Source organism: Capricornis sumatraensis, chromosome 7, assembly GCF_032405125.1.
Source record: "Capricornis sumatraensis isolate serow.1 chromosome 7, serow.2, whole genome shotgun sequence".
Lineage (NCBI taxonomy): Eukaryota > Metazoa > Chordata > Mammalia > Artiodactyla > Bovidae > Capricornis > Capricornis sumatraensis.
The window spans coordinates 32050274-32065520 of NC_091075.1; the positions used below are offsets into that span (position 1 = coordinate 32050274).

The 15247-nt window shown below is 40.8% G+C and overlaps 1 protein-coding gene across 1 annotated transcript in view; it reads right to left on the reverse strand.

Annotated features, from left to right (window-relative positions):
- BMPR1B (bone morphogenetic protein receptor type 1B) overlaps positions 1 to 15247 on the reverse strand; it is a 104548-nt gene that overhangs the window by 9255 nt on the left and 80046 nt on the right. Inside the window, exons 7-8 of the mRNA XM_068975715.1 lie at positions 9034 to 9226; positions 7730 to 8027 (exon numbers count right to left, since the gene is read on the reverse strand). Of these exons, the coding sequence (XP_068831816.1) occupies positions 7730 to 8027; positions 9034 to 9226 (491 nt within the window). The remainder of the gene's footprint in view (positions 1 to 7729; positions 8028 to 9033; positions 9227 to 15247) is intronic.

Sequence of the window (15247 nt, forward strand, 5' to 3'; positions counted from 1 at the left end):
TAATTTTGTACAGGACTATCAACCCAATGGCAAGAGCCTTCAGTGCTATATGTTAAAGAACAAACATACTTATTATAAGTAATTTCCATCCAACATTATAAAGTATTAGTTTCTCCAAGACACCCAGTCCTGTCCCTTTTCCCTCAGGAGGGTTTTCCTACTTGAAAGTAATTAAACTGCATTTCTCTCCCAGGTATTCAGTCACATCATTTTAGCTGTTTCCAAATAAGGGGAGAGAAAAATGGAATTTGTTTTCATCTTCAAGGTCACAAAGAGAAATTGAAGCGATTTAGCACTGGGGCAGCAAGAGCAAAGACAGCAGAAGGGACAGGAAGTACAATCAGAGGGGCTCTTCCCCAGGCCCAGCGTTAGGACAAGATGCAGATCTTTAAGGACAGGTATGAGTACCTGAAGGAAAGGGCCCAGGAGAGAGAAGGAAGCAGACGAGGGCAGGTGGCTTCACCATCCCCTACTCTCCTTTTCCATGAAGAATGGGAGGGCCAAGAGATGAGGTTGGCAAGAAAAGATGAACGCTGTGGAGAAAGGAACTTCAAATCCACAAAATAATTCTGTGTGCTGAGATGGCCACAGATACACATGTGTGTGAAAATTATAAAATCACACACAGTAAATATAAATACCAATATACCCCAATATAAATATAAATACCATATATCCCAATATCCGGGATACTGGCTACTTCTGGAAGGAAAAAGGGGGATAAAATCGGGAGGAAAATGCAAAAGAACTCTCTTTAACAGTGCATTTCTTTTATAAAAAAAAAACTAAGGCAAATTGTTAATATTTGTTATTGCTAATTAATTTTGTTAAATAATTACAAGTGCCTCATTATTTTTAACATTTCCTGTAGGCTTAAAATATTAATATAAATAAGTACTCAGAAGAATCAGGAACAAGAAAAACATACATGACAAGGATTAAGGTTAGAGACATAAGGCTGTGAAGATCAAAAGCCCTCTAAATACACTGGTCAGGGACCTCCCTGGTGGTCCAGGGGCTAAGACTCCCCACTCCTAACGCAGGGGGCCTGGGTTCAATCCCTAGTCAGGGAACTAGATGGTGCAACTAAAAGTCTGTATGCCACAACTAAAGATCCTGTGTGCCACAACTGAGACTCAGAGCAGCCTAAATAAAAACTGGACAAAATTACAGAAAAGACACATTTCTAGCAAGCAGAACTAAAAATGCTCCATCAAACCGTGGTGCTGCACTCACTCCAGATGAACCGTGATCTCATCTCCCTGCTCATGGAGAAGGGCTACAAAACTCGCACAAAGGGTCATGATTAAAGAACTGGGTTTAGAAAATTACGAGGACACTTTTACTTAATTATGTTTTCCCAACTAATACTTCTACTAGATCCAACAAGGCTTTTGTCCCTGTCAATGTGAGTACCACTGAGATATAAGTAGAACTGGATGAAATTCAAAGTAAAACCTGAATAAAATAAGTTAAGGGAAGTCTAGTAAATTCCTCTCTAAGAAAAAACCTTGTGTCAGAATCATACTTTAACCAGTAATTTTCTTTATGAACTTTAGAGACACTGGCACTGACACAGAATAAAATAAAAAATACCTAAAATTTTCTGAGTAAGAAATGAACAAAACTTGGGAGGCTGAGGGTAGGGGGCAAGCCAGCTGGGGAGAAGAGGGTTTCTCCCCCAGGCCCAGGGTTCGGGCAGGATGCTAAGGCCCTGTAGAAAAAAAAAAATAAGGGCAAATGTTCTGGTAGTATGAATTTTATAACTAAATTTCATGAAATACCTACGACATAACCTAGTAAACACATCTTCAGCCTTGAGCTGACAGTGTTTGGGGAAGAATGAGTAGGAAAGTCCTGAAAAACAGGTGCGACATGTGTCAGCAGCATAAGCCTGATGCGGCAAAGAGGGAACAAGCTCCTTAGGATCCACAGATGTGCTTGCGCAGGACACTGAGCCCCCTACTGCACTAGGGAGGGACAGAGACAGGGGTGATAGAGCCTAACTGTATCTGGATCTCAAATGCAGGGAGCCCTCAGATGGGGTTCCATAAACAGGGATGAAAACCAAGTTCCTATTTCTGACCAGTGTCGCCTGGATGATGGTGCTATAAAGAAAATTCCAGCATGGAGGCGGAGAAGATTCACACTGATGACAAAGGTCCCCTGCATGGACACACACTGAGTGGCTCCTCTTTTGGGGGGCCACAAAGCTGGTGAGAGATTTCAAGGAAACTACTCCAGGTTGGGGAGGAAAGCAAAGATGATTTAGGGGTGGGTGGGTGGGTGGGTGGGTGGGTGGGTGGGTGTGTGTGTCTATCTGTCTGTCAGACAGAGAGAGGGTCGGGGGGGACAGAAACAGACAGACAGAGATAGAAGCAGAAAAAAATACAAGACCAAGACTTTTCTCTCTGAAGGTGCGGGAAGGCTGTATGTACTAAGGAGAGGATGGTAGAAGTGATGCCCTCTCCTGGGCATCTTATCACTGACACTGTTTAGAACTTCCGCACATGGAGATCATTTTAATGGGTTTTATTGTCTACAAACCAGGCAGCCTCTTACTGCCTGTACCCAGGCGGGTGCCTTCAGTGGCCCAATACTGGTGTCTACAGCAGTGTGTAGACTGCAGGTGTTGGTAGAACTGAGGAAAAGAATCAAAGAGCCCCTGTGGATGCATAAAGGCTGGAAGTGGGGCCTCCTTCCATCATCCTGAGAGGCCAGAGAATGAACCTGAGCACCCTTCCAACTCAGTGGAGCAGGGTGTGCCTTAACTCTTGGCTTTCATGCACTGGAAGAAGGGCAGAAAGAAGAATTTCATTTTGATGGCAGAGAATAAAGCTGGTATTTAAAGGTATAATATCTATCTTAACCTTATATTAACTTTTTTCACATTAATTAAGCTTCTAATTATGAATCCATAGCAGGGATTCGTTCAAGGAATGTTGCCACACATTTCTTGCAAGAAATTAACCACACATGAACCACACCAGAGAATATTGAATCACTTGTTAGGAAGACAAAAATGACCTTTCAAAGCATGAAATATTCTCACAGAAGAAGGGACTATGCACATCCTTCCTCTTTCCTGTTGTATCTTGCAAACAGCTATGGAACTGACTTCCTGAACTGAGCTCTGCCCAGGCAAACATTAACCAATGAGGAGGGGTTTCTGCAGCACCAACAGAATTCACTGCTCCTATGAGTAAACCCTGAGACATCCCAGGGTTTCTTAGAAAGAGAAGCTTGACATGGAAACTCTTCAAGAAGGTGGATGAGGCTGCAGAAACCCTGATTGGGCATGCTTCCACGCATGCTTGGTCTGTGACTCTGGCTGGTCATGTAACCATGTCCCTTTTTTTCAAAAACCACTAAGTATACACACCAGAAGTAGTGGTGTGTATACGTCATTGAGAGACAGAGAACACAGAACTTTCTGGGCCAGACTCTCCATCTCCTCTGCACTTGGACAACTGGACAGGCATCCGTCTGGAGATGTGTGTTACAGCCCAGTCTTCACTAGGCTTTCTATATAAAATTTAATACCTGAAAGGCCGTAAGCCAGGCAGGACTTCCTCCCTCACTAAGAAAACATAGCATTCTGTCCCTGAAGTACCAGAGGGGCTGTGTGATCCTCCAGAGGGCAGGGTGGAAAGCTCTGTAAGTTCCTGCATGAGATTCCACGTGTCATTGTTTTCTTATCCCGAGAGACTCAGGTTAATGGGAGTGTCTCTCGTGGCATCACCCGGATTCCATCTCCCTTCGGCTAATGAGATGCATCAGCACTTACATCATTTTCAAGAGTGTGCACGAAGAAAACAATACAGCATAAAGATGTTAAATGAGCAGAAAACCTCTAACACATTGTCCACCCTCTGTGAATGTCACTGGCTGCTGCTGCTGCTAAGTCGCGTCCAACTCTGCGACCCCGTAGACGGCAGCCCACCAGGCTCTCTGTCCCTGGGATTCTCCAGGCAAGAACACTGGAGTGGGTTGCCATTTCCTTCTCCAATGCATGCCTGCATGCTGAGTCGCTTCAGTCGTGCCCGACTCTGTGCAACCCCATGGACAGCAGCCCACCAGGTTCCCCTGTCCACGGGATTCTCCAGGCAAGAACACTGGAGTGGGTTGCCATTTCCATCTCCGAACGTCACTGGAAACCTCCCCAAAATAATTTAGAAGCCTGAGAGAACACTTAGCACACAGAGACGACAGTAAAGATTAACTTCTCACAGGAAGTTCACATATGAAGTTTGAGAACTCAGCCCTGGGTTAGCTTTGACCCCACTTGCAGTACAATGCTGTAAGTGTCTGCGCTTCACACTCCCCCGCGACAGCAAAGTCAGGAAGAGTGAAAACCAAAGAACTGTGTACCGCAAGGCTCAAAAGCGAGGCTCAAAAATCGAGCAGACCAAAGTTCCTCTGAAACATAGGAAATGAAAACATGAAAAGGACTTCCAATTATCAAATTCAGCATCCATTTAATATAAAGGAAACAGAGGCACAGGATGGAAAATGATCCCACAGATGCTAGTTAGCCATATGAGGTCTTTGCGATAGCTATGGAAGTTGTTCATCTGAGCCAGTATCCTCATATCCTTCCTCTCTCCATTAAACAGTCAATAGATGCCAAATAAATCTCTGAATTATCCCTTAATGTATTTCCTTCCACTCCTTATATCTGGGTTTGTATGAAATTTGAGAGTTCATTTAGTTCATTCCCATTAAGCAGAACTAAGTTTCAGAAATATAATAGATACTCATTTTCCTGTTTTTTTTTTTTAAGGTCTATTAAGACGATGAGTTCTTAATTACTTTGATACTGCCAACACGTACTGATTCAAAATAGTATCTCTAATGGGTAACTCACTATGTCATTTCAAATGAGAAACACATCACATAACGACATGGACTCTCAAGATGCCCAGTGAAGAGGAGGGTAAGATGAGGCATGCACTAAAATAATTACAGGGTCAGGCAGACAAGCGTCAGAAAATTATCACAGGAGTAGAATAGATGATGTCATCCTTCCCTCCTGGGGGATGAGTAAAGTGACTTAGAGGTAACTCTGAGACTGGATTAAGTAACATGGAGACGCAAGGGCATTCCAAGTTATATGTTGTCTGCTGCTACTGCTGCTAAGTTGCTTCAGTCGTGTCCTGCTCTGTGCAACCCCATAGACAGCAGCCCACCAGGCTCCCCAGTCCCTGGGATTAAGCAAAGCAGTAGCAAACATGGAGTATACATGGAAAAAACACAAATAAGTTCCGTCTTGCAAAATAAAGCATATAAATTGGAGAGTTTTATGTCCATATAAATTGGACATAAAAGTAGAAAGTTAGATTTAATTCAGCATGTGCAAAATCTCTGGCGATAAGAGGAAAAAAAATGCTTTTTCCCTTCATCCCATAGTCCATATGGAATCATTCATTTAAGCTTTATACAAAATTTTGAAGCAACCCCTATTTAATGAGCACCAAAGAAAGATTAGAGATGCAAATTTAAGAAAAACATGGTATCTACCTTCATGGAACTTCGTCTGCAGTGACAATGACAGAAAAGCAGTCATTGATGACCGTACAACAGAAACTCGCTGAAAGCCAGGCTTGTAAGGGAATGATAACAGGGGCTCTAAAGGATAAAATCAGAGAAGGCAATGGCACCCCACTCCAGCAGTCTTGCCTGGAAGATCCCATGGATGGAGGAGTCTGGTTGACTGCAATCCATGGGGTCGCTAAGAGTCGGACACAACTGAGCAACTTCACTTTCACTTTTCACTTTCATGCATTGGAAAAGGAAATGGCAACCCACTCCAGTGTTCTTGTCTGGAGAATCCCAGGGACGGGAGAGCCTGTTGAGCTGCCATCTATGGGGTCGCACAGAGTCGGACATGACTGACGGGACTTAGCAGTAGCAGCAAAGGATAAAATTATGAAGCAGTAGCTGCTGAAATAAAGGAGAGGATATTAAGTATCCAGATAAAGATAAAAGCGTATTAAAAATACTCAGAGGCATGAGAGAAATTACATTTTAACCCAAAGCCAGAGCAAATGATGAAATTACAACGATGCCCAAAATTATGCTTCAAGAAAGTATATCTGGCAGCAGTATGTAAAAGACAAATTGGGAAGAGGAAATAACCACAAAATGCTTTACTCCAGTATCTAGAATAATGGTAGGAGGCCCCCAACTGACCCAGTTCCACTGGGAATATCATGGAGACAGAATTCATTCACTGAGCAATCACAAACTTAGGGAACAGAGGAAACACGCCTCACTCTTTGGAATGGATCCACCAAAACTGGGAACTGGGGAGAGAAAGCACATGCAGCATGAAATTGAGAAGTGGAAAAATACTTAAGAAAAAGAGAGCAGAACCCACAGAGAGAAAGGAGGAGAACCTGGAATAAACACAAAGGAACACAGGAGGAAGAACGGTGTGGGCACAGGGGAGGTGGGCCGACAGGAAAACAGGCTTCTGGTGACAAAATCCATGTTGTCCTTCAGGAAAGGAGCTTCAGAAGAGATGGAGCACAAGCCAAACTGCAAAATATCATGCCTTACTGGATTGTGAAAGCAAATTACTCTTTAGAACTCTTGAGAAATTTCACAGGGGAGGGAAGGAAAAACGCTGGTAATTTAAGAAGCATCACGGAAAGTTCCCTGTGGTAGATGAGACTTAGGAAAGGGTGTAGGTCAGAAAAAAGAACTCAGAAGAGAAAGAAGATTCAAATCATCTTTATTAGCAGGCAGTTCATATTTCTAACTTGAAGCTACAGTCCAAAGCACTTCCTCCGGCTTTGGTTTTCAAGACCAAGGACTTCAATTTGCTACCCTCTACCTTCACCAGTTGGTGAAGACCTTTATATATTTAGGATTTATCATTTTATCACCTCTCCATCTTTACTTCTGGGTGAAAATACCAACCCCTTAGTCCTTTCTCGTCAGTTTTATTCTTTGCCTTGGCTTTTTCCTTTGTGACCTTCTCATTTTCTACAGAGTCTCTTTGAGGGAAAAAAAAAAAATTCAGAAGAGGGTCCAATAATTTAATAAAAGCTGAGCCTACACTGAATTTTTTAAAAGTAAGTATAAGATGATCCCTCTTTTCTTATAGTTTGCAAAGTCATTTCATTTTGTTTTCAAAGCAGAAGAATCATTTGTCTAATTAAGTCCTACAAGATAAAGGAGCTGCTATGAATACAACAGAGGTAAGCAAACCAGGACCCCAGCTACGGGGCATTCCTCTTGCCCATCCTGCAGAAGCTCCAGTGCTGAGTACTAGCACTGTGTTGCTTATTCACTATTGACATTTCTTACAGAACACCTCTGCAAGATATCTTTCTTATAACACATAAAAAATGCCTTTATCACTACATAATTGTAGCTCTTTCCCGAAACCTCTTCCTACCTACAAATGTTACGTAGAATTCTGAGCACACAATCCCAGGCATTAGCAACTTCTTTTCCTAACAGCTTCATGACAGCTCAAACCTATGTGAACAGTATCTTGAAGTCAGGTCACTGATAAGCTTAGAAACAATAGAACTGACCCAAACATTGTTTATTTGTTGCAAAGAAGAGGTTTCTTCTTTTTTGCCCCCAGGAAAAGTCAAAGTTAGCAAAATTCCTCCTCCACTAAATATCCTAGAAGCCCTGAGCAACAAAATGCATCATCTATAAAAAGTGATAGAAAGGAACCATAAAAAGTATATTTGTTCACCTTGATACTAACCTAATAAACTTAACAGCCAAGCCCAGGTCAGCTATACAGCAAGTTCCATTTTTCTTCACCAGGATGTTCTTACTTTTCAGATCTCGATGGGCAATTGCTGGTTTGCCTTGAGTGCTAAAGATTTCAGTGTGTAAGTGACAGAGGCCACTGACTGCGGAATAGGCTAGCTTCAACATCGACTTAGTGTCTAGGGTGGTGGACTTCAGGTAGTCATAGAGGGAACCATTTTCATGATAATCTGTGATTAGGTACAGTTGTGTCCAGGACCCCGTTCCTTTGATATCTGCAGCGATGAAGCCTAAAAGGAAAGAAGACAAAAAGGGTTGAAGCTATGTGTTTTCTAAATACTACCAGGATAATTCATTCTTTCAACTATCGTCCTTTGTCATAGGTGTCTTTTATTCAGCATTTCATTCAGTTTTCTGCTTGTGCTTATGAAAGCATTAAATGACTAATACCCATCCTCGTTGTAGTTTAGTTGCTAAGTTGTGTCTGACTCTTTGTGACCCCATGGACTGTAGCCCACCAGGCTCCTCTGTCCATGGGATTTACAAGGCAAGAATTCTGGAGTGGGTTACCATTTCCTTCTCCAGGGAATCTTCCCAACCCAGGGATCCAACCTGCATCTCCTGCTTGGCAGGTAGATTACCACTGAGCCACCTGGGAAGCCCATCACAGATAACCAAAACAGCAGGGGTAGAGAAACACTATGCATTTGTATCTGAAGACAGGATACCTTTCCAATCAGTAGCTGGTATTTAAATTATTTCTAAGTAAACAGTAAATAGTTCATGGTATTATAATTACACATAAGACACTGTTTACAAAACAGGCACACACTCCACGATTAGCTGACACTCTTTCTACTTGAATAATCCAGTTAGATCATTTCTAACTTAAAAAGGAAATCAATTCTCAATATAAACTGTATATAAATAAATCCTGCAGATAAAATTCCCATAACTTCACAGTACTTAGACAAAAATGTGCTCCTTCAAATCCCTAAGAAATCTGAGAAATTTTGGTATTGCATTTGCATTTCCTGTCCCTGAAGAAAAAAAAAATTTATTTGAACATGTTTCATTTCAAGGCCACCATCCATTCATAGAAGTACCTTAGTCATTCTTCCTGTGAGGTCTCCAATTAGAAGCATATAACATTCTTGGGCTCATGGCAAAAAAAAAAAAAAAATGTCTATATATTTCATAGCGGATCTAGACAGATGAGTTAATATGCAGATGTTAACAAAAAGAGAGAGGAAAGCTAGGAAACCCTGAACATCGCTAATACAGGCTTATACTCACCCAAGATGTTTTCATGCCTCATCAACACCGTCTGATATATTTCTGTCTCTCGGAACCAGCTGGCCTCCTCTGTAGTGAAGAACACTTTCACAGCTACCTTTTCGCCACGCCACTTTCCCATCCAAACTTCCCCATAGCGACCTTTTCCAATCTGTTTCACCATCTGAATTTGCTTTGCTATCGTCCTCTGGACCTGTTAAATCCCCCAACACACTGTTAGTGCAATCACGGCACTACAGATCGTTTAATGTTTTCTTTTCTCCTTCAGAGAAGAAAACAATTGCATGTAAAATATATTTAGCCAGTAGTTTTACTTTATATGGGTTTCCGAGGTGGCGCTAGTGGTAAAGAATGTGTGTGCCAATGCAGCAGACACAAGAGCCTCGGGTTCAATCCCTGGGTTGGGAAGATCCCCTGGAGGAGGAAATGGCAACCCACTCCAGTATTCTTGCCTGGAGAATCCCATGGACAGAGGAGACTGGTGAGACAAGTTATTTTTATTTACTTATTTATTTATATTGTCCTCTTTTAAATATACATTTGAGACTGTTGGTTTTGAGAGCTGAAGTGTTGTTTCCAAATTATTATTTCATTTTGCCAATTATTATTTTCACAGAGAAAAACACTTGAAGGGTTCACAGTAACTGGCAGGAAAGAATACTTTTCACTTCTACCACTAGTGTGGGACACTTGATACTCTGAAGCGAATCATGCCACTATATGCTTCAATAACATACAACAAAACAAAAAGGTAATGCACTATTGGGCATGCACAGAAATACTTGCAGAGGAAATCTCTAAGCAGGGAGGTGTGGGCAGAGGAAGGGAAGAGTTAGTTAAGAACAGAGCAGGGCTAGATAAGCACCCAGCATAGACAAATGCCAGACTTGAGATCTAGATGATGAACTCTGACCCTTTTAAAATGAGAGACATTGAACCCTGGGCTTTAGCATTAAACCTGAACCACTGAATGGGACAAATCCTGTCTTGGGGAAATTATTGCAGAATATGCTTCACTCCACTACTATGGAAGGATACTAGATCCTCTGAAGGAGCTCCTGCCACCCTACAACTTGGTCATGGATAAAATATAAGAAGCAAAAAACTGTAATGCATTGTTGGGCTCACAAGGGAATAAAGGAAATCCCTAAGGTGGGAAGGGGAGGGAGAGGAGGAAGAGAAGAAAGAAAACAGAGGGAGGGAAAAGAGAGAGAGAGGATCGCACAGGGTAAATGCCCTAAAACAAAAGGAAACACCCACTGCAAATGAGGCAAGAGAAAGAATCCCAATAGATTTAACACCTTCAGATTACAGATACTGGAATCTTCAGGTACAGAATGCCCCACTACATGAGATGTGTGACGAATGTGAAGAATAGGAGACAGAATGAAACATAAGGAAGGAGTAAGAAATCACTGAAAACTATGCTTTGAGGTGGAAGGGCTGTCACAACCAAAAATGTAAAATGGAAAGGGAGAACAGCCCATTAGAGCTGGGGAAAAACCAAGCTATGAGAGCGCTCTATGAGTGCGGCAGAGACAGGCAGGAGGAAAACAAGAGGCTTCAAGTGGCATAGGGGCTAAATGTCTCTTTACACATGATCATCATTCAATCCGTGCTTAAATTTTTAAAAACGCCATGACTAAAGGGGCTAAGTGTTGGTGACTACTTACATAATTTGGGACATATAAAGAATCAAACATAGAACTCTCATAAGATCTGCTTAGAAAGTTGGGATGTACTCTTCCCAGAGACAGGCTTTGCATCAAGTAAATTCAAATGTTTCTTTCTGTATTTATACTTTTAAGGGTCATGTAACTATACTGAGCTAACTATATATATGAGCTACTGTAATTAACCTGAGCAAACTCCAGGAGACAGGGGAGGACAGGGAAGCCTGGTGTGCTGTAGTCCATGGGGTTGCAAAGAGTTGGATGCAACTTAGTGACTCAACAGCAACAACTATAGTGAGCTCACCTAGATAACGAGAATAATCTCATCTCAAGGTCAGCTGATGAGCAACTTTAGCATCTGAGCCACCAGGGAAGCCCAGCTGATGAGCAACTTTAATTCCCCTTTGCCTTGTAAAATAACAGATTCTAGGGCAAAGGACATGGACATTGTGGGGGCTAGCATTCTGACTACCACGGACGTCTACCAACTGGGATGGGTTCTGTTTTTGTCTAAAGAATGATTTCATCAATTCAAGACGTAATGCTATCCATTGCCAGAATCATTAACAGCACTAATATCAGACTGAAAGCTTTTGGGGACAAGATAAAGTCTTTTTCTTTTCCTCTAAAAGAATTAAAGAATAAAGGCATTGCTGACATGATGTTAAGCCACTCAGCCTGAAGGAAATGAGGCATCAAGTGTACGTGTAGACCAGCCTCCCTCCCTTTAGGAGTCGAAAAGGCCGTGTAGGAGACAGTCAGTCCATTTCCCTCCCCAAACAAGGGAGCAGAAGCATCAAGAGCACTGAGCAGCTGAGGGCCGGACCCGTAAGTGGTTAAGCTACTGGCCTGAGAGGAGGCTTCCTACATTGATTAAAGAAGTATTATTAATTTACAGTTGTTACAAAGCATCGCTTATGTAGATCCACAGAACATTTCCTAAAATAAACAGTTTTAAGTCCACTTTTTTCCTAATGATGACATATATCATGAATTTGATATGAGTACAGATGAAATTGGCAACGTTCACAAGAACAGGAGCAACTTATCTCAAAATAACAAGTCTCACTAAACTATAGTCAGAAATTTAAAATATACTTCTATTTTGAGATTTATTATAATATCTACGGACCCAAAAATAAATTTTGAAAAATGTTTTAACTATGTCATTTATTTGCATTTTTATTTGATTTAGTTAATGTTTCAGGTCTTTCTGTACTCAAACTTTCCTTCTATATGACGTCTTTAGAAATCAATTTTGAAAGGTAGATTATACAAACTCAATACAATCATTATAACTGTGATTCAAAACAGAGAATCATGTCATGTAAAGTGAGGACAACTCACTGTGTAAGGATTATAAGGGTTATCGCTATTTTAGAAATGTCTTTCTATTTAGTGATCAGTTATCTGATAGTGTCCAATGGTAAATTAAGCCCCTGTGGACCCTAGAAACCTCTGTGCTCTATGTCCCTGAATTAACAAAGTACATACCTCTACACACAAAAACACTGTTTAACATATCTGCTTAATAAGACCATGTTAATGTTGCATACTGGACAGATTTTTCACAACAGATTCCTCAACTGAGAGGTTTAGTGTTCAGTTAGACAATTTACTTCACCTTTTGTTCCTTTACACGGTCAGATAAATAGGGTATAAATAAATAATGTTACTATTGATTAAATACATAATGCACAGGTATTCAAAATGCCAGGCATATTTATATGTATATGTCTGTATATGTATCTGTGTGTGTGTATATATATATATGGCAGGGAAAATTCTTACAACCACTCTATGATATTCCTCCCTTAGAGGATTTATATACAAAGTCACTTAGTAAATATTAGTTCCAAGTACGTGTTTATACACAAGACATGAACTTTCCCTTTATGTTAATGAAATAAATGACAAAGCGGAATTAAGGTGAGATATTCATTCATATAATACAAAGAGAGACTACTGAACATTTCTGTACTGTTTATCTTAAAAAACAAATCTTAAAGCAATACTGAGGCTTTCCCTTCGCTCAAGTGGGTGATGGGAGCCTTCTTCCCATCCTGTTGTTATCGAATGCAGGTCTTAATTTTACTTAGCATTTGGCTCACAAGCACTGGGAGCACAGATTCTCGAGGCAGATCACCCGGTTTGACTCCTGGCTTCTCCATGGACCAGCTGGTTGACCCCAGTGGGCTTGGGCCCCTGATGTGTGGTGTGACACAGGATACATTTCTACACCACCTCACAGTGGCTATGAGCGTTAAATGAGATCATCCTTTAAAGGCCAGAATCTGGCCAGGGCTGGACCTCTGGCCACCTGGCTGCTCTTAATCATATATGGTTAATAGCCAAACACTGCTGTTTGGTACCCAGATTACACAGATTAATATTTTCACAGATACCAAAAGTTGGGAGTTGAATGTTTTCTTTTTTTAACAAATAAATAATTGAGCAGCCTCTTTAATCACCCCAGGATGCCAAGTGACAAAATGTAGTTTCCACCTCAAAAGAGATGCGAGTCCACCTAAAGACACAGGTGCATTAATACCAATTTTGATGTTATTTTAAACAGCTATATTGATCGCTGCACTGGTTATGCAAACTTCTGTTATGACATAAGTTAAACAGACTAGCTCAGTCTAATCTGTCACAGAGATAAAACATGGGGCATAATCTGAGGAACTCTCCAGAAAGACATTATATTTGCAAAGACATGGATTTTAAAAACATGTTGTATTTTCAAAACAGTTATTCAAGGCTGATGCAAGAGCTCAAGAATCCAGTGCAGAAGAGGTGGGAGGAGAGGGATGCTATGCTTATCAAGCTAAGAAAGAAGACCCACAATCATGACTGGATATTTGAGTGTGTTATGCAGGAAAGTGAGAGAACAGCAAGGTCAAAGATTTGAGAGAGAACTCCACAGGAATGAGAACGATGGGCTAAAAGGAGGAAGACAGTAGTTTCCAATTCTAAGAGTGTATCTGATTGATTAACATCAAAGGGAATTTTAATATCTGTACTTGAAAAAGAAGTGTAACAAAATGTTTTTAAATGTAAGAATGGTATTTGTTATATATCAGTTAAATTCTAAGAATGAAAAGTCAAGCAATTTGATAAGAACTTTACATTAAAAAAAGATTTATATCCTAAGTAGCATCAGTTTGGTCATAACAACAACTTCACAAGTGGTTTTCTGTCTGGTGTATTACCTCCAGGGGAGGTATTAGTGGAAGAGAACAGAGTTTGGCCACCTGATGCGAAGAACTGACTCATTTGAAAAGACCCTGATGCTGGGAAAGCTTGAGGGCGGGAAGAGAAGAGGACGACAGAGGATGAGATGGCTGGATGGCATCACTGACTCAATGGACATGAGTTTGAGTAAGCTCTGGGAGTTGGCGATGGACAGGGAGGCCTGGTGTGCTGCAGTCCATGGGGTTGCAAAGAATCAGACACGACTGAGCGACTGAACTGAACAGAGTTTCAGTTATGCAAGATGAGTAAGTCCCAGAGATGCGCCACACAACACAGTGCCTATAGTTAATAATGGAATATTGCATTCTTTTTTCCCTAGTTTGAAGCAAAAAGTTGATACTCACTTTATTTTTATTCAGATATACTTAGCATATAACATTTTGTAAGTTTAAGGTATACAGCGTGTTGATTTGATATATTTAAATAATGAGATATTATTATCACAGTAGCATTAGCTAACCTCTATTTAACCTCTATTAACCTCTATTTAAAAAATTTGCAAAGAGGTTAGCTCTTGCACTGGGCTCTTATCATAAAATAATAATAATGAATGGGGCAGGAGGCAACTTTTGGAGGTGATGGATATGTTAATGGCCTAGACTGTGGTGATGGCTTCAGGGGTGTATGGTGGTTTAGTCACTAAGTGGTGTCCAACTCTTTGTGACCCCATGAACTGTAGCCCGCCAGGCTCCTCTGTCCATGAGATTTCCCAGGCAAGAATACTCGAGTGAGTTGTCATTTTCTTCTCCAGGGTAGCTTCCCAACCCAGGGATCAAAACCAGGTCCCCTGAATTGCAGACAGATTCTTCACTGACTGAGCCACCTACTTATTTCCAAGCTCTTCAAGTTATATACGTTAAATGTATACAGCTTTTTGTATGCTAAGGAAAAGAGTTATAAAATAAATTCTTGGCTTGAGATTTTTAAGTTACTTTTAGTACTAAATAAAAGGTCACCAAAAGAATCAAGTAAACAAGACATCCAAAGTCAGAACCAGACAATAAAGATTAGGAAAATCAATCTCAGAATTTATAAAGTTTAAAAAGGAAAATACTTCTCATTGTTATTTCCATTTCAAGTCCCAATAATCTTTTTGTATAGTCCATAAAGTAACCAAATGCTTTTCTCATTAAAGCAAGTGCCTTGGATTCACTATATATTTTCTTCCAAGTTGGCAGCGCTGACCATCAGAAAATTAAAACTCTCCTGAATGGAAAAGCCAGGGCTTCACCCTGAAACATAAACCCTCCAGCTGAGAGGCAGCCTTCTTCCCTTTTAGAAGTACT